We start from the raw sequence: 24,219 nt of genomic DNA, 5'->3' as shown, positions 1-24,219 counted from the left end.
TTAGGCGCAAGTATTGTGCTAGGTAGTTTCATGATTGCACACCTATCATATGTGAATCGCCACCATAATCAGAGGCAGCATTCCAATTTACAGATAAGCTCAGGAAGGTTCAGAGAAGTCATAGTCTACCCAATCACCAGCCTAAAGAATCATGATGGAATGAGGATTTAAATCAAGTACACCTGATTTTAAAAGCCACGTTTAGTTTATTATTAGACCAGTAACAAGGGTGGGTCAGTGAGCTCCCATCTTTCAGGAATTCTGAGTTTAGAATCCAGAGGGACAGACTCTGAGGCTGGTCATCCTCATGTGGTGAGAAACCAGGGAGCCAAGAGAACAAAGGAGGACCTCTCTGGGGCAACTTGCAGATATCTGTGGTCACCCCAGCACACAACTGGCTGGCCAGCCAAGGGGCGCCATGCTGCCTTTCCTTACTCTTGGCTATTGGCTGAGGCCGAGACTACTGACTGAGAAGGGGGAAGACCGCTAACCTCTATGAAGGAGGGAGGGGCCTACCCTGTAGAAGATGCTCCTTGAATGGGGGAAAAGGGAAGGAGTGGCTGTAGAGTTACACAGTTGACTTTGGTTGTCTATCTGTTAAACTATTCTGAAGGCAATTTCTCCTCCACCCCATACCATATCCAAGAATCAAGTCCAAGTAGATCATAAGATTTAAATGTGAAAATTTGAATAATACCACTCTTAAAGAAAATATACAAGAATATCTTTATGACTCTGGGGGTATGTGAAGATTCCTTAAACATAACACACACAAAAAGTCAAATTATAAAAAGAAGGAAAATTTTTAACTTAAAAGTAATTTTTTTTGAAAGCTCTAAAACTGTTTTGAAGAGGTCACTGCATTTTTAAAGTATATGCACGGCCTTCCAGAGGGCTGCCTTCAAAGCATAACTTTCACTTGGATGCAAAACTTCTGGTAGTTATGTTCTTAAAAAAGTAGTTTTGTTCTAAATATCATATTTATATGATATATACCATGTAGTTATATATCATATTTATTATTTGAAACAATATATTTTAAGGAAAACTTTCAGCAAAGGAAAAAACAGAATTACAAAGCTGGCTAAAACTCACTACCATGATATGAAGTTCAGAACTTTTGACACTAAGGGAAGAATTTCAACTTTATAACCCAAATATCAGAATAAGTGCCAAGTGCTTTGCTATTTGGTCATCATCAAGGAAAATCTTATCTGCTGTTTTTTAAAAAGCTATTTTAAAGTAACAAATTGACAGAATAATAATCCAGTCCTGAAGCATTTTTAAGTACAGGTATGTGGTTCTTAACATTTGAGTACTAAGGTCAGGCTATTAATGTTGCACAAATGAAAACTTGATACAAAAGAAACACTATTTTCAGGCAGAAATCCCTTCCACTGGATGTTTAAGGCCCACACTGCCACCAAACATAGGCAGCATGAGAGGCCTTCAGCATTTTGTTTTCAAAAGACCTCACCTTCACTCAATACATTTCATAGGATACTTTCTGATACGTTGCAGTGAAAATAAGATAAGAAATGTGACGGTGCAGTGAAAATAAGATAAGAAATGTGACGTCGTACCATGGCGCAATTTCATGTGATTGCTTATATCACAAAAGCAGAGTTGAAATGCCCTATCATGGATATTTACAAGTTTTATTCTATTAAAAATTATGGTTGTCAAACCCTTCACCAGAAACTTAATCTACTAGGATACCATGAATTCCATCAGAAAACTAAAAAGTCACATCTCACTTCCAGTTAAAGCCAGGAATGTCAGATACACTCTACATGGAAGAGATGCTTGGGTTCCCCAACGCTAAATATTCTAATTCAAGAGCCTAATAAAGTTATGCAAGTTGCCAGTAAGTTTGTTTGGAAAATTAAATTATTATATTTTTTATTATTTATTATTAAATCAAAGGCTACCTCGTTAATCTGCTTCTGTCTCCTTTATTTATGATGATAGGTCTGAGTTTAATAAAAAACTTTTAAATGACCCATGCACATTTTAGAACTCACTTTCTAGAATAATTAGTAAAAATCTTTTTCCAAATTAAGACTTTTATTTCTGCTACACTTAGTAAATTAACATGTATTTCAAATGAGGAAGAAGAGCCTTTTAAGTCCTTCTATCTTTCAAGCAATTACAAGTTTTAAAAAAGAAACCAAACACTGAAATAAAGTAAAAACAGTATCTTCGTTTTCACCTACCATCAGACATGCTTTTTAAGATGTAGAGGAAACACATCAGCAGGCTTTTAATCTCGGACTGGTCAAGTTTGTCACAACGAACCACAGAATTTCCCAAAGTGCCACTTTGTTGGTGCTGAAAAAAAAAAAAAAAAAAAAAAGAAATACATGTGATTTTTTTAAAAAAAAATCCATAAATCCCTCGTTATAGGTAAAACAAAATTAGGTTCATTTTTCTCCCTTGGAAGACAAAGATTCTTAGAATTGAGTCAAACTACACAAACTGGAAGGTATAACTCACTTGTTGAGAAACTACAGGCACACCTTCACCAAATACACACACAGGTGCTAGTTCACAGAAGCTCTGACTTGTCTGCATACTTTCCTAAGAGACGAGCCAGCAGGCACAGACTTTTCAAACTGGACAGCCATAGCTGTAGATACCAGCTTAGTTCTGAAATGCCAAGTACCATCTCATGCAAAAAAGTATGTGTGCTAGGATCAAAGAGAGAAATGATGAGTCGGAAGACACCGCAGATCCAACCATATCCTCAGGAGAACAACAGTAGCTGAGAGAACAAATAAAATCTACACTCCTGTTGTGTACCAGCCATGAAAGCCTGGGGCTGAGTCCCTGTCATTCAGCTGACATTGTGGGGCACCCCGGGGGAAACAATAGGCAGGTACGCAATAGGGACACCTCAGCAGAGCTTGGCCAAAGACCCTAAACTGATGAGATCATTCCCCTCATCAGCTTAGCTCAACACTGCAAACTTCAGAAAGCACAGCGTACAGGGTAAGAGCAGTTTTGCCACTAGAGAGCAAGTTTCAGGTTTAAGGGGTTCACACTGAAAAACAAAAAAACAAGACTCTCATCTCCTGATAAAAACACAGGAGATTTAAAAAATTTCCAAGTTATATTTCCAATTGAAATCAGGAATTTGTGGGATGCCTGGGTGGCTCAGTGGTTGAGCATCTGCCTTTGGCTCAGGGCGTGATCCCGGGGTCCTGGGATCAAGTTCTGCATCGGGCTCCCTGCTTCTCCCTCTGCCTATGTCTCTGCCTCTCTCTGTGTCTTTCATGAACAAATAAATAAAATCTTTAAAAAAAAAGAAATCAGGAATTTGGTTTTTTGCCAAATACCAAAGCAGAAAGATCCATTAAAAATAGTCTGTCATTTAAGGTACTGGGGAGGCAATTGAAAAAAAAATACACAGTAAACAGATTTAATTAATAACAGACATGAGTATTTTTATCATAGGAAGAAATACAGTTGCAGTTAGTGGCAAAACTGTGGTGCAGGTGCATCATTTCGCCCACCCACTTCGCCAGGGCCACTAGAAGAACCCAGTACTTCTTGTAGTGTGAGGGAAGGTGCAGCATGCAAAGTTTCCTCTGGCAAAGTTGGAATTGTTAGAAGGGAAAAATCCACAGTGACCCGGTTTTTCCTGGCTGACTGGCAGCTCTCTTCCTCCTCTCCAGCACTGCGTATGACACAAGCAGAATGCCTTCTGAGCAGCTTCTCACTCTACACATGAAGGCAAGTCACAGTCAAGGGAAAAATTCAACACATCATGACACACACCCACTCTGAAATGCTCGCGCTTCTAACAGAACTGCACTGAAGGGTAACCGTTTCATTGCCAGCCACAGAAATACAGGTACGATTACAAACATGATGCACAAGAAGGTCCTTTTCCATGCTTCTGAGAACTAGAAATACGTCCCTGAGTGGTTCACCTATTTGTTGATATGTGTGCTTGCCTATAACCTGAAATAACTTAGGAAAACAGTGGCTAGGGCAAAACCAATCTATCATTGTTCCAGGTTTAAATTCAAGCTTTATCCATTCCCATGAAGGTCCAAATAGTCTGACCCTTGATTATTTCAAGAAAATATGTTAAATACAAGGAGGATGTGTTGTGGTGGGGATATGAGTGTGAGCAGGTTTCCAATAAAGCCTTATCCCTGAATCATCTAGATAATCAATTCATTTTTCTGGAGCTGGCTCTGGACCAAATACCTTGCATGGATTAACTGTGTATAAATGATATTCTCTGGCATACAGATCATGGAGATTCTAAATGAGTGGCGTTTTGATCTCCCTACCTGTCCAACCTACCAAAACTATTTGCTCAAGGTCCTCCATTATAAACACTGCCCTGATGTGAAATCTTGGAAACAGGAATTAGAGGGGGTGGGAGGAGATTCAGGAGATGGGTCCCATCCTTAGATAATCCTCTGATCACAACTCTGATAATAACTCCAGATTAACTGAATTATTAAAAAAAAAAAAAACTAATAAAAGTCACACTTAATGAACACCAGACCATGAAGCATGGTTTACTTTGGGCTAAATCCATTAGTTGTAAGAAACACTGAAGTTATATGAAAAGAAATTACCTTATCCAGGGAATTGCTTTTCTCAGTATTCCTTTCTGGAAGGCTGTTCCCCGAATCTGTGCTTATGAGAGATCCTCTTGAATCAGCATTTCTCACACTATTGATGTTTGGAGTTGACGTTGTATATGGAGAAGCTAAACAGAAATTAAGCCGAGACCAATGATTTGGTGAGGCAGAATAATATAAATACTGAACTTTATGGGAAATTGCTTCTATGACAATTAGTACTATTATTATTATTTTTGTTGTTGTTAGGAAGTTGGCTCAAGAGTATCATTCAACTACCTCACGTTTAAAAAACTAGACCATCATCTGAAGCATTCAGACATAACCATCAATTCACTTATGTGAAGCCACCTTTGATTCCTCAGAGTAAAGGAACACACGTTGTTCCAGAATGAGATAAAGACATTAAAAATAAAAAAGATAAATCTACCTATAGCTATCAAATAAAAAACTGAAGCCATGCAATAAACCACAGTATTCACACTGTATGCTGAGGTGCCCTAGGAAACTCACAGGGGTGTCTTGGGATGTTTTAAATTTTCAAGAAAAACACGATGATGCTTGAATCTGCCAAAACTGCAGTTTCAATGCTATATCATGCTACGTTCCTTCCAATGATGTCATATCTTTGTGAAGCTAGGTATTTGGTGGCTGCTATGATAATAAGTACTGGGTGAAAATCAATTGTGTAACAGGAAATGAAGGTGGTGGTGACAATCTGATTCCAAATTTGAGAAGCTAGGCAGTGCCTAACAGGCACACACATTCCATTAGTAACAGCTGTGGTTATTAAAAAAATAATAATTTTTCTTTAAATGTATGTATGTATTTTTTCAAATGCCTATTAAGTTGTGCAGATATAAGAACTTATTACATTACGTGGCTCTAAGTACCTAATAAACAGAATTGCTGGGTGTTTATTCTGGCCTGGGGACTTGAAAAAAATTAGTGTGATGATAAGCATGCTGTGAATGGAGAATGTTTGGGAATCTCTGCAACAAACAGTTACGAGCAGAAATGAAATCTTAGAAATAAAATTTGTCAGGGCACCTGGTGGCTCAGTGGTTGAGCGTCTGCCTTTGGCTCAGGTCATGATCCTGGGGTCCTCTGATTTAGTCCTATATGGGGCTCCCTGCAGGAAGCCTGCTTCTCCCTCTGCCTATGTCTCTGCCTCTCTCTGTGTCTTTCATGAATAAGTAACATTTTTTTAAATGTTAAAAAAAAAAAAAATTTGTGACAGCCGTGAAAAAACAGCATATGAAGGCAGAAACCAGCCCCCATCTTGGTACTATGGAAATTTAAAAAGTGATAGATTGACTTGACTTTCTGTTTAGATAAGACTTCAGTATATCACATAATTTAAAACAACTGTCAAACTTGCACATTCCACGCTAAACCAAAAGGCGTGCCTCCAGCTGAAAGGCCTGGCTGGCTGTGCACACTGTATGAAGAGCCTTTTGGCACTGTGCTCCAGCAAGCTGTAAGCACAGGCTCCCACACCCACACCGAAGATGTTCCCCAATACCTCAGAACAGGCTGGCCATTTTCAGATTTAAGGATGCAAATTAGCTGCCACAGATGGAGACATTTCTTCTTCTTTATTTTTTTAAGGTTTTATTTATTTGCTTTATCTATTTATTTATTTAGAGAGAGTGTGTGTAACTCAAGGGGGGAGGGGCAGAAGGAGAGAAAGAATCCCAAGCAAACCCCACACTGAACATGGAGCCCAAAGTGAGGCTCAATTTCAAGACCCTGAGATCAGGAATTGAGCTGAAATCGAGAGTTGGATGCTCAACAGACTGAGCACCCAGGTGCCCCTGAAATGCCTCTAAGTTAATGCCTCCCTCTACCTAACACTCAGGTTTATCCACCACCAACATTCCTGAAACTGATTCAATGTATTAAAATTAAGAAGAGCCAGCCAATTTGAAAATATAAATGACGGTTGGAATATGTAAACCACTGGCCCCAGGCTGCCTCATCCCAGAACAGAAACTGTGTGATTGATTGTCATGGGGAACAGGTATGAAAAAACTATGAGCCTTTTTCTATACTTAGAGATAAAACATACATTATGACCAAATTATAATTATAGTCCTCCTGATATAACCAGACTTCATATTTAATGTAGAACATAATGATCATGAGAAAGAAATCTTCACTAAAGTAAAATTAGACCTTAAATTCTCAGGGTTTTAGGTTCAGTTCCAGAAATGGAGTCCTAATCTAAGGCAAACAGATGGAAATGCAATAAATCAAAATCAACATGTTTAGTAGAACTATGTTCCCATTGTGTATGGGGTGGGTATGCATGTGTGTTTGTACTTAATGTATCAGCCTAGTGCATAACTTTTAAAAGTCTTAACATGTAAGTAAAATGAAAAGAAGTTTGGTTCAGCTCCGTCTTCTTCGTATAGACAGCCCAATGCAAAACACTGAGCAGGCCTAAGAATGTGTGCCTTTTAAAACGAATATAATCTCAAGGTAGTTTTCATCCAGGCAATGAATCAGTTCTAGAAATCTTCATGTACTACATTCCAAAGGCATTTAAAAACAATGCTGAAGGTGAATTCCCAGTATGTAAGGAAACAGGATTTCTACAAAATAAAGAGTTTTAAGGAGAAAGCCTGCTCTTGAAGGATAGCATCTGAATTCAAGTGAATTGGAAACTCCTTGGTGAATAAAAGAAGAGTTGCTCAAGCTACCAGGAAACTAGCAAACCCAGCTCAAGGGTGAGGGCTTTTCTGGAAGGCATTCCTAAAAGGGAATAAGGATTTAAGTCTTTAAAGATGGAGGTAATAGAAACAAAGCCTGAGGATATACAAGTCTGTGAGGGTGAATTCCTATGAAAAGTGGAATCAGATCTTGGAATTTAAGAGAGTGAAAAGGGATTAATTCAGTCTCCAATACTTTTCATAACTTTGTCATGAACACAGAGAAACTCAAGGTCATTAATACAAGTCAAGTCTTAGTAATGACACCCAATGGCTCATCCTTAAGTTCTCAAGGCAACCCACACCCTAACAAGGTGAATGCAGGGTTGGAGAATAAAGTCAGAGTCAAAGCATTACCTCATTCTAGTTTGATCATTTCCACGAAGTCTTGAATTCTACAGAGTATTGGTCAGGGAGTTAAGATTTCAACATATTCCTGACCCCAAGAGTCATGAAATTGGCTCCTAAGAGTGTATCACAAAGCATGTATAACTGTGCTTGCTATAATGGCAGTCAGATATTAACACTGAGCATCACCATGCCAGGCACTGTGCACGTCATACAAGCTTTCCACTCCTTGCCATGACTCTGTTTTGGAGATGTGGACACTGAGGGTAAAGAGGAAAGATGTGCTACCCAGGGCAATTAGTAATTGATGGATCCTGGATCCAAAACCACCTCTGTCTGACTTGAAAGCCAGTGCTGTGAATTCCTGCAGAAAGAATCTTCCCACAAAAGTCCCTTTCCTGCTCCAGGAACAGTGGCTAGGTGTGTGGGCAGAGCAGGGCAAAGAAGACGGAGTGAGGGCCCCAGGAGAAAGGTACATACAAACACCATGTGCCAGTCTCTACTCTGAGCATTCTGCATGAATTAACGCATTTAATCTTTATGATGTCTAATGAGATAACTACAACTATGAAAAGTAAACATAAGTGTAAGTAAGATTAAAGGTTGGTATTGTAGGATAAATTTGGGCATTAGTATGGGGTTTCTGATTTTACATTCTTCTCATTTTCATCACCTGCATGAAACAGCATCTTGACATCAAGAACAACACAAAAGGTAAGGAGATAAATTCAGAATAAACAATATTCCTGCAAATTAAATTGCTAAGAGGACTGCCCTTTATTCTGCCCTGTGAGTTAATTCCACTACTGGGTGTTCCAAGCACTGGCCTTAGCAGGCTCTTCATTTATTCAAAATGTAGTAAAAAAGAGGAATAAATATAGAATAACCTCGTGAATATTTGTGACAATTCTGTGAAGACATATCTACTTTTTTTTGGTACCATCATGTTTATGAAGAGTTGGCACAGGTGCTCATTAGTCAGAATATTAATAAGTACATTTCTCAGGCATTTTCTTACAGAGCACTACTCAATTTGAATCTTGATTTATGCCATCTGTTTTCTTCCCTGTGGGGGTTGCTCTTACATTATGTCAGAAAGAAAAATATTCTAGGAAAGAAGATTTTAGAAAACCAATTTTAGAATTGTATTCTTGCCACAGACCACTATCTCCTCAGTAATTATTCTATCACATTTCACCAAAATCACTATCACCACAAATAAATTCTACCCACATTCCCCCCACACACACCTGCAAAGATATTCCTTTTCTAAGAACTCCTTTCCAAAAACTCCAATTTGAAAGTTTAAAATGATAAATTAACTTAAGCATTAATAACAAGCAAACAGCACAAATGATTAGGTGTACTGAATCAGCAATGCGTGAGAATTTGGGGGGGGTCTATATTTCAAGGTAGAGTTGAGGGGTTTCATTCATTAATATCAAAACCAGGAAAAGAATATTCCAAGCAGAAACTCAGACTCCGAGGTCCTGCTGTGAATGTCGGAGAGGCTCCCACCCTGTCAATGAAGGCCCTCTCAGAATCAGACCAGAGGGAAGCAGAGCAGGGAGCCTTACCTATGCCAGAGATGGCGCCAAAGAGATCTTTGTGTAGGCTGTTGTCTAGTGCGATCCCAGGCTTCTGTGGCGTTACCAGTGGGTTTGCAGCTGGCAGCAGGAGCGATTCCTCTTTCACAGTCTGTCCAAGGGGAGAGAAAGAAGAAGTAACCAAAGATGACTTCAAAAGAGTCATCAGCTGTTCTCAGCATGTGAGGGCAGGTGCCAGCACAGGACACAAGAGCCTGGCCAGTCAGATGCACAACATGGGGGAAGCAGGAGCATGGTGTGCAGGATGGAGGGGCTGATATGATAGATGGATGAGATGGGGCACAGATCTGTGGGCAGAGCAGGCCTGGTCTATGAAGTCTCTATTTTCTGCTCCAGAAGGTCTATCATGTTCCCTTTCCAGAGCTCTGATGCCCAACATTTCCTGCGATTGTTTTTTTGCTGTGATGCTTTTTCTAACTGGAACACTGGTTCTTCTCTCACATCGGAAATCCTCTCCAGTGAGCAACAGTAACTTACGACAGCAGCATTGTAAAGTTCTGCAAGCTTGCAGCTTCATGTGAACTCTTAGTCAGTGAAGAAATTATGTTAATTTTGAAGTTCTGTCATAAAAGGAATTTTACTTTGGTGATTTTCTCAGGATTAAAGAAGTACAAAGAGGTAGCATTATGCTCTGAATTACTTATTCAGATCTGAAAAGCAGGCAGATTCAGAGAAACTTTAGTGCAAAGATGTGGCTTTCCCAAGACTGTGCAGCATGTTACTATCAGAACTAGAGCTAGCGCTGAGTTCTCACAGTACACAGGTTAGAACTACGCTTTTTTTTTAAACTTCCTCTCCCCATAAATTTTTGTTGGATATACAGAGAAGGTCCCTTTGTCTTACAAGATATGGCCCAAGCATGGTTTTAATATAATTTTCAGTCTAAGAGTTGAAGGTTTACTTACTGACCCCATCTTAGTAAAAAATGCAATTAATCAAGAGTACTATGGATTATTATGGTTTTAGTGGCAAAATAAAAAAGAATGGGTGTGTCCTGGGTTGAATAGTGTTCCTCCCAAATTCATATCCAGCCAGAACCTCAGAATGTTGGAAAGAGGATCTTTGTAATGTGATTAAGATGGAAAGTAAAATGAAGTCATCCTGGATTAGGAGACCTGCATCCAATCACTGGTGTTCTTTTAAGAAAAGGAGAGGACATTAGAGATGATACAGATACACACCAGGAAGAAGACCATGTGAAGACAGAGGCCAAAATTGTTATAATGTAGCCATGAGCCATAGAATGCAAGGATTATTTATTTATTTATTTATTTATTTATTTATTTATTTATTTATTTTTGAAGATTCTATTTATTCATGAGACACACACACAGAGAGAGAGAGAGGCACAGACACAGGCAGAGGGAGAAGCAGGCTCCATGCAGGGAGCTTGACGTGGGACTCGATCCCGGGTCTCCAGGATCACACCCCGCGGCTGAAGGCAGCGTTAAACCACTGAGCCACCTGGGCTGCCCAAATGCAAGGATTCCAAGCAAGCACCAGAAATTAGAAGAAAGGCACAGAACAGAACAGATTTTTCACACACAGCCTCCAGAAGGAACCAACACTGTGGATATCCTGATTTGGGACTTCTGGCCTCCTGACTATGAGAGAATGAATTTCCCTTGTTTTTGGCTACTCCATCTGTGTTGCTGGTTACAGCAGCCACAGGAAACAAATGCAGGCCATGTCTAGGTATGTATGCTTACGTACACTGCCAGGGTTCACAGGGAAGGGTGACACATCCCTCACGTTGATCCGCTGGACGTTCTCAATCAGCAGACCGAACAGAGGCAGGTAGAGAGTGGCTATCCTTGCTTGATGGCTCTGAAACAAAGGCACACAGCGTAAAGCGATCCCATGGCTCTGAGAATTTAATGATGGACTGAGCTGGCATTGGCCATCTCCTGCATTTGAATCCTTCCTATAAAGACTACTATTAGATTTTAGTGTGTAAACAGAGAAGAGTCTTAGTGCTGTTACCAACCACTAATTTTCTAATTGGTTACTTTCTTTATATTACTTAAAATAAAGGACATTTAACAATCCATATTTCCTTCCATTGGAGTCTACTCACCCTTGAAGCATATCTGTCATCAAAAGAGTGCTTTATCAGCAGGTTCTTGAGCACGCTGATGGCAATCAGCCGGACCTCCCTACACTCCTGAAGGGCGGTCCCCACTTCTCTCAGTAACAGTCCCACCAAGAAGTGGTTTCTGCAGAACTCGTCTGTTAGTGAGTAGTCAAGCTGGAGATCTGAAATGAGGATAGAAACTGCTTCAATTACAGAAGCTACCATGTACTTTGAATAACATAAAAGCCAAACCCACCCTCTGTATTCAGCCCACCCTGTATGTCAACAGATGATCAGATTTAGCTTCAGAGGGGAAAGGGTCAATTATCTAAAATACTGCTCTATTTCTTATCACATCAACTCTTAAATGTAAACATAGATAATTACACTGGATTTTGATTTCAGAAGACACTACATCTTACATAAATATTAAGTTAGTAAATTGTTTTAGTACCAATTTTTACAACATAAAACATGTTATATTACAAATGAAATTTTATGATCGAAGTCAAGATAAAAAATAAAGTTATTGTCTAATGGACATTATAGAGAAGTAATTTGTACATAACACACATATCATTAAAGAAACAATAAATACATATGGTCTATTAAAATGTTTTTTACTGCTTGAGTTCATTAATCTGTTTCCCGGTCATGAAAGCCTATATACTCTCATTAAAACCCAATGTGTTTAAAATGAACAAGTTAGCAAATAACCTCTTTATGTTACTATCCATGAATGAAGAACTTATTTAACCTAGAATTTTAAAAAATGTACTCGGGGATCCTGGGTGGCTCAGCAGTTTGGCACCTGCCTTCAGCCCAGGGCGTGATCCTGGAGACCCAGGATCGAGTCCCACATCAGGCTCCCTGCATAGAGCCTGCTTCTCCCTCTGCCTGTGTCTCTGCCTCTCTCTCTCTCTCTCTCTGTGTCTGTCATGAATAAATAAATAAAATCTTTAAAAAATAAAAAAATAAATAAAAATAAAAAAATATACCCCATACTTCTGCACCTCTAAAAGCAAGTTAACAAAAACTAATGTAAACTAAAACTGAAATTCACAAAGAACCAAACTAAACTAGTTAGTCATCAGCAAGCTAAATGATAAAAAACTGAAAGCTCTTCTGAAGAACAGATAGAAGGAAACATGAAATCTACTGAAGGAGGGTGAATACAAGCGGCTACACATCACTCTAAAGCTTAAATATACCTTTCAGTAAGCTGTAGCTAGGATCTGAATTCTTATACTGAATCCATTACTAGAGGAAAATCTATAGACCCTTTCTTTGGCTTTGAGTCCATATTAGTTCCTTCTAAACCTATCCAAAATACTGACCCAAGTCCTTTGCAGAAGCAAGGGAAAGAGTATTTATCTTTCCAGAATAATCATGTCCCTTGTATGGTTTTTTTAAGCTCAGTTTACCCGCATGACAGTGCACAGCTTGAATTCACATAAAACTCTTAGAAAAAAAACTATGGGCTAACTGTGCATGTGTGTGCATGCAGAGAAGGGGGAAAGAGTTGAGGAGGGAGTGGATGCAGAATGCTGAAAACATGGGACTCCACTGTCGTAAGGTACGTTATCTATAGGTGACCCACACTCCCCTGCCTAGGGCAGCCCCTCTTGGTACCAAACACCCCGACGATCTCCTAAGAGCATGTATGAGTCGGCTGGGAACCTGAAGGATTTCATGTCCCTCAGTTCTTCGGGATAAACAATAGGGCCCTGCGGGGTCCCAGGAAAGGCAGGCAGCAGCACACATTCACCGCCCAGCCACAGGGTAGAAAGGACTATCCCTAGTGTCCCGAGAGAAGAAAGGGAAAGAGTCACAATCTCCAAAGACAGGTGGGCTAGTCATTGACTGCAAGGTGAGGGGAGTGGGACAAGGTCTGGAGTGCAGTCGGGGTCCTGGGAGAGGTTGGGAGGAGATAAGGAAGGCTCTACGTAAGAGGTGCTGAGTGCCTCTCTGGGGAGGAAGAAGAAGATTCCCCAGAGAGGTGGCTGTGGGGGCTGAGTGCCAGGGGTGGGCATGCCATATTTGAGGAGCAGGGAATCAGCAGGAGTGCCTGATGTGTGGGGAGCAGCGGGAAGTAGGACCAGATAGGTGGGCCTGGTTGGATTCAGGATGCCAAATACCCGGTTGTTCCCTCAACCCAGGATGCACAATCCCTGGCTTTCTTTAGACTAACACCTCAAAGCCACCTTCGTGGTAAGGCTTTTCCTGGCCACTCTGTTGCAGATGCTCTGTTGCCCACTTCATACCCACCCCCCTGCTTGCTTTAGTTTTCTCTCCTCAGTCCTCATCACTAACACCACACATACTTCACTTAGGTAAAACAGCCAGGGATTTTCATCCTTGTCCATGACTGCCTCCCAAAGTCACATGCATCCTCTGCACGCCTGGTGCCAGGTAAATACTTGTTGAATGCATGAATGCCAACTCCAGGGCCCCTGCTCCCCTTCTTGCTGCTTAAAGGGCTGTCCAAGTCTATCTTGGGGAAAGATATTTATGTCTCTGAATGAATGCTTTTGTGTGTTTCTCTCTGAGTTTCAGAGGCCATTGATTTGAGGTGTCATTAATAGTTTGGCAGCATCCTTCTGCATTTCCTCTCTTTTAGCCTAACTAATTAACTGCAGGCACATACAAGCCACTAAACTCAGTAGTATTACTTGACAGACCTGACATACTAATTTGATTCATCTGACATACTGAAGACAAAGAAATCTCTAAGAGTTTACTCTCTTCAAACTTTAAGATACAGAACAGTTAAAGACTCAACATGCAAGCATAAAATGCATGTGGAAAGCTTGTGATTTAGGTGACTGCCACCACTACAGACAAGGACTATGCAAATGGTGGAATAATACAGTTTTGGAGCAAAGCAGGGCATTTTGTTTGCTTTGCCTCTTAAAGAGATATCCTACATGACCTAGTGACCCCAGGAGCAAAACCCAGATGCCTCCCAGGGATGTTACAGCAGTCTCTTAGCTATAGTGAGAATAAATTCACTGGTTTATCATGAATTTAAAAACAGATCCAACTATATGGGAAGTGCCTAAATGAAAAGCATATGTAAGCATTTCAGCAATGACTTGCATTCCTTTTCTTTTAAAGGAGGAAAATGCAAGAAAGCAAGCATCACACCCCACACCTACCTACAGGAGTGTCATTTGACTCCACAGTTGGTGAAAGAAAAGCTAATTCATAAGAAAAAAGGAAAAGTGAAACAAATAAAAAATAAACTACAGTAAGTAAAATGGATTTCTATTTAAGCAAAGGAATTTTTCAATGAAAAAAACTCACAATGACATGACCTACAGTCTAATAAGTTTGCTGACAAGTAAGTTCCCATTAACATCTTATCTATAGTTTTTTAAATGGAAAGTTAACAAGAAAAAAAATTAATCAACAAAAATAATCAGAAAATTCTAACATCATATCTGAATCATTTCTCTTTTTTTATTAAAAATGAATGGCTTTGGGCAGCCCGGGTGGCTCAGCGGTTTAGTGCCGCCTTCAGCCCAGGGTGTGATCCTGGAGACTTGGGATGGAGTCCCTCCTCGAGCTCCCTGAATGGGGCCTGCTTCTCCCTCTGCCTGTGTCTCTGCCTCTCTCTCTCTCTCTCTCTGTGTCTCTCATGAATAAATAAAATCTTTAAAAAATAATAATAAATTAAAATAAATAAATAAAATAAAATGAATGGCTTTTTGTGAAGAGACTCAGATTACTGTATGTAAAGATAGATTACCTTGGTATCTCTGAATCCTGCCTTTTCCAAATGGCATCGGTAAATTCAAAGGTATATAATGTTCATGATTGCACACCACACGGAGAAATTCAAACTTGTATTCAAAGAGGGTCTGCAGGAAACAATGGTTAGTGAGTGTTAAATGCCTCACTGAATACTTTATACAGTATGCTAAAAACCCATTAGAAATCATATACTCAGTTGTTAGCTTCTTGACTCTCTTAAAACTGCATGGTCTGGGCTATGTTATAGATTTTAGAATGGCAGTAGGCATTTGTTTGAAAACTGAGAACACATTAATTTCATTAGACAATGTCCTCCATTGACTTAGGACATTTATTATTTATGCTCCTCCTGCTTCAAAAAGGATTTCAGACGACTTATAGAAAAAGACTTAATACAATAAAAAAATGAGTAAGGCAGAGCTTTAAAATAGACAGGCTAGAGAGGAGATAGATAATTCTACCAGAGAAAGACTACATGGTTACTTCTATTACCTTGTTAAATAAACTATGATTTGCAACCCTTTTTTATACTTTTAATTTTGCAGTTGAGAAGTCTTTTCAGTTATTTATGAGAAAATCAGTAAGTATGTTTATTTTAAACTCAGAATTACTCCATCCCTAATATCTTACACACTAATGCAATTACTAGTTAGTACTAGTTAGTATCTCCAAAAAAGAGGACAAGAGTGCCTCTGGGACAGAAAGAAAACTGTGATGTGAGCCCAGGGAAAGGGTGGGTTTCTGGATGTCCATCAACGAGACAGAACAGTGGGTAACATACACACTACCTTCGGGTCTCCAGGAGCAAAACAGCTGATGTAGTTGTTGATCTGCTTAAAGACAAAGCCCCTGTCCATGAAGGTAAAACATCTCTGCAGAGAAGAAACAAGCCAGAAAGGTAAGTATTTAGGTCCCAGGTTTTGTTTTGTTTTGTTTTTTTTTGAAAGTTGGGTTGAAATCAGCATTTACTGTTATTAAGTTTATCCTTTAGCATAAAAATGTGCCCTTGGCATGGACTGAGCACCTACTATATACTAGTCATTGCTGGAATGAACATTTTTGCCACTTGACTGACACTCTCTGCGGCCTTAGGTCCTTACCTTGATGAACACAGCAAGACTGTGATTTGCATTTTTGGACGCCTCTGGGTTATCTCGAAACTTCTGAGTGATGTGCGGCATCAGCATATTCACAACCGTTTCCACTGCGTGATGATAGGATGCAGGAAATCTCTGGTTTCGCAATAACTAAGAATTTAGAACAAATGTGTATTATTTTTAAAGTTGCAGCCCTCTGGGGGGAAAAATATCTCATCCCTGAGTTCATTTTTTAAAAAAATACAGAGCTCTAATCTTATTTATCTAAAATGAGATAAATTATTCTTTCTTCTCTCAAAATACAGATATTTTGATACTTCAAATAACTGGTGTGCATTAGACCTAAGACCCTGAATTTCAGCCTGAGAAAGATCCCCTTGGAGGTACTTGTAAAAATGTGGAGTTATGCCTCTACTCCCAGATTCTCATCTGGATACTTTTGGTGGCTTGAACACTTGTACCTCTCAAAAATCTCTTTAGAAAACAGGGCCTCAGGTTTAAGCTTCAGGTATTCAAATGGAAAAGAAACAGATTAGAGACTGTATGTCATCAGTTGAATCTGCTTAGAAATACTCCTCTTCAAATTAACTTTACATAATCTTTTTTCCCATCAGGAACGCTTCCTGATGAAATTACACACAGCTCTCAGCAATTAGCTATCATGGACTGTAGATCTTCCACACATCGGGCGCTGCACCAGTACATGTTTTTATGTGCTTTTTAAAAAAATTCTTAAAAGTTTTAACCCCCATTTCACAGACAGTTGCAGAGGTCAGATAAATGTGTCTTCAGTCACACAACTAACAAGTAACAAAGATTCAAACCCAGATCCACCATGAGGCCAAGAACTGTGTTCTTTCTGCTCTTTGACACTTTGCTTCCAATCACTCACCCAGGTGCCCAATAAATGAGAAAAATTACTGGGAACATGAAATGTGAAGGGGTCTGAATTAGATGCCTCATGATATTTATCCACTCACGCATGTGATTCTAACAGCTTCAACAGGGTGGGGAGAGGGGGTATTTTCATCCCCATTTTACAAATGAGAAAACTGAAACTTAGATTGAATAAGTACTAAGTGAATGTAAGTATCCTTCATTTCCTTCTTCCTTTTAGTGGTGAAACCTCCGGGTTTCACAGGTACACACTGCTGTCCAGGTAGAGACTCTATTTCCTAGCCTAACTTGAGGCCAGAGAAGGGCCATGTGACTGAGTTCTGGCCAATAGGCTATAAGAGGAAGATTATGCCTTTCCCAGCCATGTCCATAAAAGGGGTTGCTTGTTTTGCAAGTCTTCTTTAGCACTGCCTGGAATATGGGGTAGTGGGTGAGCCAGCTTTTCAACCATACGACTGAGGGTGACACCCAGGGCTGGATAACTGGGAAGGAGCTTGAGTCCTGAATGACCCCAAGGGACAAGCTCCCCCACTCTCAGTGCTTCCTACTGGCTTATAATTTTCCAAAAGAGAAAACTTTTGAACCTTTTGCCTTATTTGGTCTGTTTTGCAACAGCCAAACCAGCATCCCAATATCAAAAAAATACTATTTTCTAAAACTAGAATTGAAATCTAATTATTTCTGACATGAAAGCATGCATTATTTTATGCATTAAACACCAGAACCTATTATGAATTTTGAAGTGCCAGCTTTATGATAATCTCAATTCTCAAACCAATAATAAGACAATCTTTGTAAATTTATAAACTCAAGAATCCAGTGAGGGAGGGATCAGATAATAAGTATTTGAAGTTTACCTACATTCAAAATAGAACTGTAAAATTAGAAATCCCAAAGGAATTTTGTTCCATATATGTAAGCAATAACTCTATATCCTGAGGGGTCATCTTTAATAGATGACCAGTTTCCTGGACCCCAAGTCAGCCACCTTGAACCACCAGGCATGACTGCTTGCTACCTAAGCTGGCTACTCCTTAAAAAAGGTCTCTTAAGAAATACCTAAGGCCTTCATAATGGAGCTTAGTCATGAAGCCACTTACATCATGAAAAGTGGGTGGGAAATTCTATATGGATGGTGGGGTGGGCACCACTTAACCTATTAGTCACTATTATCAAAACCGTATGACTCCTGATGTGATGCGGTTGTACCAGTTATGAAGTATCCTTGCCCAAAAGCAAATCAAACCTAGGTCAAATTGAGCCTCAACATCACTACTAGCTTACAGGAACCATGGAGGACAAAGGACCATGCCACATAACACTGCAAGGTTACAATGTGGGAAATTCTGCAGGACAAATGGCCCATCTACTTCAACAAATACACTGCATTACAAAACAAACAAATGGAGAAGGAACAGTTTGAAAATCCAAGAAACTTCAGAGATATACCAACCACATGCAATGTGCAGACTATGTTTAGATCCTGATTCAGACCAGCCAACTGTAAAATGGCATTTTGAGACACTGAGAAAACTGAATACAGATGGGGTGTCCGATGATAAGGAAGAAATGTGGCTGACTTTGTTGAATGTTATAATGGTAGTGTTTACACCTCTTTCAAAGGCTTTCTCCATTAAAGATGACACACTCAAGTTTTTGCAGATGAAATGATAAAATATTTGGTGATTGCTTTTAAAATACTCTAAAAACAGTGTGAAGGTGGATATATAAAGTCACAATGGCAGCATGCCAGTAACTGTTAAAGATGAGTGACAGCCTCAGTACATAAGACTCATCAAACTTTTCTCTTTCATGTTTACTTAAAAATTTCTATAACAAAAAGTTTTTACTAAAAAGAAAGAAAATGTGGTGAAGAATGGTGGATAATTAACACACCAACCAGCCAGCCAAGCTGCTCAGTGATTAGGGGTCAACTCAGTGCTTTTGAAGATGAAATGAAGCTCTCCCTGCCGTGACAAATAGCTATTATCTGGAGTCCTAATTTGGCAACAGGACAGCGAGGTAAGACACATCTCAAGGTGACAAAGACCAAAGTAATTAGACGTTGTTATAGGGATTACTATACAGTGAAATGGAAGAAAATGATCTAGGATAATAGGCTGCTGTGCAAGGTGGTGAGTATAGAAGCGCTAGTTCAGAGGAGGGGACACTGAGACATGAGACACTTGTCAGCCAGACAAAACCCCTACTCCTGACCATGTCCTGCAGTGAGATCTCCTCCTGGGGCTGTTGCGGCATCCCCAGTGGTCACCACCATCTGCTCCTCCGACCAATGCTGAAATGTAGGGTCTGCCTGCCTAGTGCCTATCCACACCAGATCAGCCCCCTTCAGCGGACCTGCTGTGCCCCATGCCCCCCACCCCTGCTGTGAGCCCCACCCCTCTGTGCCGTCCTGCTGGCTGCTTGGCTCCTGCCACCCGACCCCTGGCCTGAGTGGGATCTCCCTGATGAGAGATCTCAACATTCAGCAGTGCTGAGAAGGGCCCTAGGAGCCCCACTGCTAACAGCCAGTCTGTAGACACCAGCGACAGGCTCCACCACATCCATCACATCTTGTCTGGGCCGCAACAGCGGCTGCTACCCAAATCACTGCTTCTTGTGCAAGGGAGCATTCAAATGTTTAGTTCTCTTTTTCTTACTGTGTTCTTCCACTCCTTAGGGGTTAGAGAACTCTCTTTCCTACAAGCTATATTATGGCTCACTGAGATACAATAAATAAGTCTATTAGCTAATAAACTTCATTTTCCTGGCCTTCCCTGGGCATGAGCTCTTTCTCCCACCTCATGTTCATTGTTTTCTCCCTAAATGTGGCATCCTTCCAGGTCAAGTTCCACCCAAACCTCCACATTGATCTATCATTTTGGAGCTCACACATACATCTCTTTCATTGTTCTTTAACTGTGCCCAGCTGCCAGGCTGTCTTCTTCCTCCCAGGACTATATCAGCTTCAAGGCTGATGGTACACCATCTATGCCACTTGCATATCTCCTCTGTGCTCTGTGCATAGTGAACAACTGCTCCAAACCTGTGCTCATGGATGGAGGTATGGATATTCACATTCTGCCATCATGTGTGTACACTGGTTACAAACACAGTTAGGAGAAGTGTAGGCAGTCTATTTAGGACAAGAACCATACCATTCTTTGCCTGCTTTTCAGTTGAACACTCTTTCCTTGCTCAATTGAGGCAGGAAATGGTTGACAGCTAAACACCTAAGGTTATATATTCATCCTATCCTATGCCACATTTTCCAACTTCCATGAAATACACCTGTGGAATGCTAGCAATTTGGCTGGATTCAATGTGGGAGGAGAGGAAATTCAAAAAAAGTCTGCTGAAATTACAGCTACTAAACATAAGTGATAGAAAAGAAACACCTAAAATGTGTTGAGCCTGGAGGCAGAGTGGGGTTCAGAATTGGGAACTCCTTAGTAGGCCCTGACAAGGTCTGTTTTATATTTTCCTCCTGAAAACTACTTATTGTAAATTCCAAGCACATGTCACCCATGGAACACTTGAATCTGCACAGTCATATGTAATCAATCCAAACTCCGCAGGTCCAACTGTGGTAGTAAAGAAATTGTCTATTTTATTTTATTTTATTTTATTATTTTATTTTATTTTATTTATTTTATTTTATTTTTTATAAGACTTTATTTACTTATTCATGAGACACACACACACACACACACACACACACACACACACACAGAGGCAGAGACACAGGCAGAGGGAGAAGCAGGCTCCCTTTAGGGAGACCGATATGGGGACTTGATCCCGGGATCCCAGGATCATGCCCTGAGCCAAAGGTAGATGCTCAACCACTGAGCCACTCAGGCATCCTAGGAAATTGCTTATCTTAGATACTAGTTCAAAGGGAGGCTATGATTCACAGCCTTTATAAGCAAATGCGACAAAGTGTAGTTCAACTGGCTGGGATAGGAAGGTGGACACATGTGGCCGTGTCCATCTTCAGCAAGAGTATAGCATTAGAAGCAAGCCCACCAGCATGCACCTTTCACAGGAGCATCTCCTTCTATGTAAATATACACCAGATGGAATGACCCCATTACCAGTGAGAGTGGACACTGCAGGCCTCAGCTCAACATACTATGCTTCCAAATGCTGATCCATGCTAAACATTCTTGGGATGGGCATTGCAGTGAAAGCATTATCTGGCTCTCGTGTGAATCTGTGGCCCAGGTGCCCTACTAGGCAGATGTGTGCCTGGTTATGGCATTTTAAGAAAGACTCACAGTGAGGAAAAAAAACAAGGTCAGGATTATAAACACACTGGATTTACTAATAATACTCAGTCTAAAAGTATAAAAATTCTGCAGGAATTTGATAATGATTCTGGAAATCACAAATGGCACAGGAATGGTGAATATGAACTTCTTCAATCAATTCAGAACACCAGGATCAGAGACTAGGATATGTAATTCTTAAGATGCAAATAAAGACAAACATAAAAATAACTAATCCAAACATGTAAAATTCATTATTCCTCAGATATGAGGCAAAATGAATAAAACCTTAAAAATATGTGTGAAGTTCCTAGATCAATAATGTGTGATTCAGGGAAGCAGTGGCATGGTGGCAAGTGACGCGGAAGTCCGAGGGTAGCCCTCTAAAAGTGAAATGTTAAGACTCTCCAAAGTGGGAAGTAAGTATTTTGAATCTCTTTTTATAGTAAATTATCTTATGGCTAAGCCCTCTCCTTTTAGCTGTCAGTGTTTGTTTTTACGATGGATAACAATTTTTTTAAATAAAATACTTCTAAAAACTCTCTGAATATCCTTTTAGGACCAAGATATAATTAACTTACAGAAAAGGTTGTACATGGTAGCATTTGAGCATTCTGTTCTAAAGAGTTTCAAAAACAGGACTCCTGGGTCGCTCAGTTGGTTGAGCACCTGACTTCAGCTCAAGTCATGATCCTGGGGTCCTGGGATCGAGTCCCATGTCGGTCTCCCTGCTCAGTGGGGAGTCTGTTTCCCCCCCCTCTGTCTTTCCCCACTGCTCGTTTTCTCTCTTTCTGTCTCTGACTCATCCTCTCTCAAATAAATAAATACAATCCTTAAAAAAAATAAAAATAAAGAGTTCCAAAAACAAACTATTTCCCAGAGGTGCTGGAGAATTAATTTATCCATCATAAAAACAAACACTGACAGCTAAAAGGAGAGGGTTTAGCCATAAGATAATTTACTATAAAAAGAGATTCAAAATACTTACTTCCCACTTTGGAGAGTCTTAACATTTCACTTTTAGAGGGCTACCCTCGGACTTCCGCGTCACTTGCCACCATGCCACTGCTTCCCTGAATCACACATTATTGATCTAGGAACTTCACACATATTTTTAATAAGGCTAGAAAGGGCAGGATATCTGGGAGAAGCTAATTCTGACTCTAGCATGAGTTCTAGGCTCTGCTCAGTTGTGTGACCCTCGGCATGCACCTCATGGGTCTATACTCCATCTCAACCTCTGTGGCATATGGGAGGAGTTGGATCAGAAGGCAGCTTTCAGGTCCCTACCATCCCTAAATTTCTATGGTTTAATTTGGCATCTTGAGAAAAAAAACACATGCAATTAAATTACTCTATTAAGGGATCCCTGGGTGGTTCAGTGGTTTAGCACCTGCCTTTGGCCCAGGGCGTGATCCTGGAGTCCCGGGATCAAGTCCCACATCAGGCTCCCTGCATGGAGCCTGCTTCTCCCTCTGCCTGTGTCTCTGCGCCTCTCTCTCTCTCTCTCTCTCTCTCTCTCTTTCTGTGTGTGTGTCTCTCATGAATAAATGAAAGTCTTAAAAAAATAAAAATTAAAAATTACTCTATTAAAAAAAAATTACTCTATTAATTTTGTATCACAGTTCTCAGAAAGAGATGTTACTGGTACTTCTGTGGGAGTTTCAAAAGTGTTCATTACCTCTTTGACCATTGCTCCCATGATCTAGTTGTGTACTTTCCCACCTAAACTCTGTGAAGGCACAAACCACGCCACACTTAACTTTGTAACCCTTGAGCCTGCATATAAGTAAGGGATCTCCATGAATACTTTCTAAATAAAGCAGTTATATTTTTAAATATACCCAAGCCACCAGTCTTTCTCAAGTGATTACATTTATTCAGAGCCGAAAATAATGAAAAATCCACTGAGGCCTTGTTACAGACTGAATTTTGTCTCCTTGAAATTCGTATGTTGAAGTTCTAACCCACAGTCTCTCAGAATAGGACTGTATTTCGAGACAGGGTCTTTAAAGAGGTAATTAAGTTAAAACAAAGTCATTAAGGTGGGCCTTAATCCAACAGGACTGGTATCCTTATAAGAAGAGGAGATTTGGACACAGACACGTACCAAGGGAAGACAATACACAGACACAGGGAGAAGGCAGCCATCTACAAGCCAAGGAGAGACGCCTCAGAAACCAACCCTACAAATACCTTGATCTCAGACTTCCAGCCTCCAGAATCATGTGGAAATCTATTTCTTTTGTTAAAGCCACCCAGGCTGTGGTACTCACTATGGTAGCTCAAGCAAACTAAGACATGCCTATAGCTTATCCTGCATATGACATTTTTTTTTTTAATATTTTTTCTTTATTTATTTATGATAGTCACACACACACAGAGAGAGAGAGAGAGAGAGAGAGAGAGGCAGAGGGAGAAGCAGGCTCCATGCACCGGGAGCCCGACGTGGGATTCGATCCCGGGTCTCCAGGATCGCGCCCTGGGCCAAAGGCAGGCGCCAAACCGCTGCGCCACCCAGGGATCCCGCATATGACATTTTTAACAGAAAAGTCCTACATCCATACAACTTGCATGTGTGCACGCATGCGTGTGTGTGTGTATGTGCATGCATGCACACACACTTAGCTGCATACTGCCAAGTAGACAATCTGCTAGGTTTTTAACTTGGCAGGCTATTCTGGCATGATTTAGATGGTACATTACTCTGTGGAAAGCAGGGCCCACCGCCATCTGGCATCTCCCCGTGTACTAAAACTGGAATTAAAAGAAAAAAAAAAAGAAGGAAACCACCTGGTCAGGCACCAGTGTCCGCTCTACTAGAGAAAGTGTGGCTTTTGGTTCTGAGCTGCCA

At 40.3% G+C, this 24,219-nt stretch overlaps 1 protein-coding gene across 37 annotated transcripts in view; it reads right to left on the bottom strand.

Moving 5' to 3' along the window:
* DOCK9 (dedicator of cytokinesis 9) overlaps positions 1 to 24,219 on the bottom strand; it is a 279,300-nt gene that overhangs the window by 54,539 nt on the left and 200,542 nt on the right. For 22 of the 37 annotated variants that reach the window (XM_072782529.1, XM_072782544.1, XM_072782555.1 and 19 more), the window contains exons 28-35: positions 16,204 to 16,350; positions 15,892 to 15,975; positions 15,099 to 15,210; positions 11,351 to 11,529; positions 10,987 to 11,100; positions 9,244 to 9,364; positions 4,599 to 4,732; positions 2,217 to 2,331 (exon numbers count right to left, since the gene is read on the bottom strand). In XM_072782529.1, the coding sequence (XP_072638630.1) occupies positions 2,217 to 2,331; positions 4,599 to 4,732; positions 9,244 to 9,364; positions 10,987 to 11,100; positions 11,351 to 11,529; positions 15,099 to 15,210; positions 15,892 to 15,975; positions 16,204 to 16,350 (1,006 nt within the window). Of the gene's footprint in view, positions 1 to 2,216; positions 2,332 to 4,598; positions 4,733 to 9,243; positions 9,365 to 10,986; positions 11,101 to 11,350; positions 11,530 to 14,505; positions 14,548 to 15,098; positions 15,211 to 15,891; positions 15,976 to 16,203; positions 16,351 to 24,219 lie in introns of all 37 variants that reach the window. The other 15 variants (XM_072782523.1, XM_072782520.1, XM_072782519.1 and 12 more) reach the window with 1 other exon arrangement.

The sequence above is a fragment of the Canis lupus genome, chromosome 17 (genome assembly GCF_048164855.1).
Source record: "Canis lupus baileyi chromosome 17, mCanLup2.hap1, whole genome shotgun sequence".
NCBI classification, from domain to species: domain Eukaryota; kingdom Metazoa; phylum Chordata; class Mammalia; order Carnivora; family Canidae; genus Canis; species Canis lupus.
The sequence above is the reverse complement of the archived record's forward strand: the minus strand, read 5'-3'. Positions and strand labels throughout refer to the sequence as shown.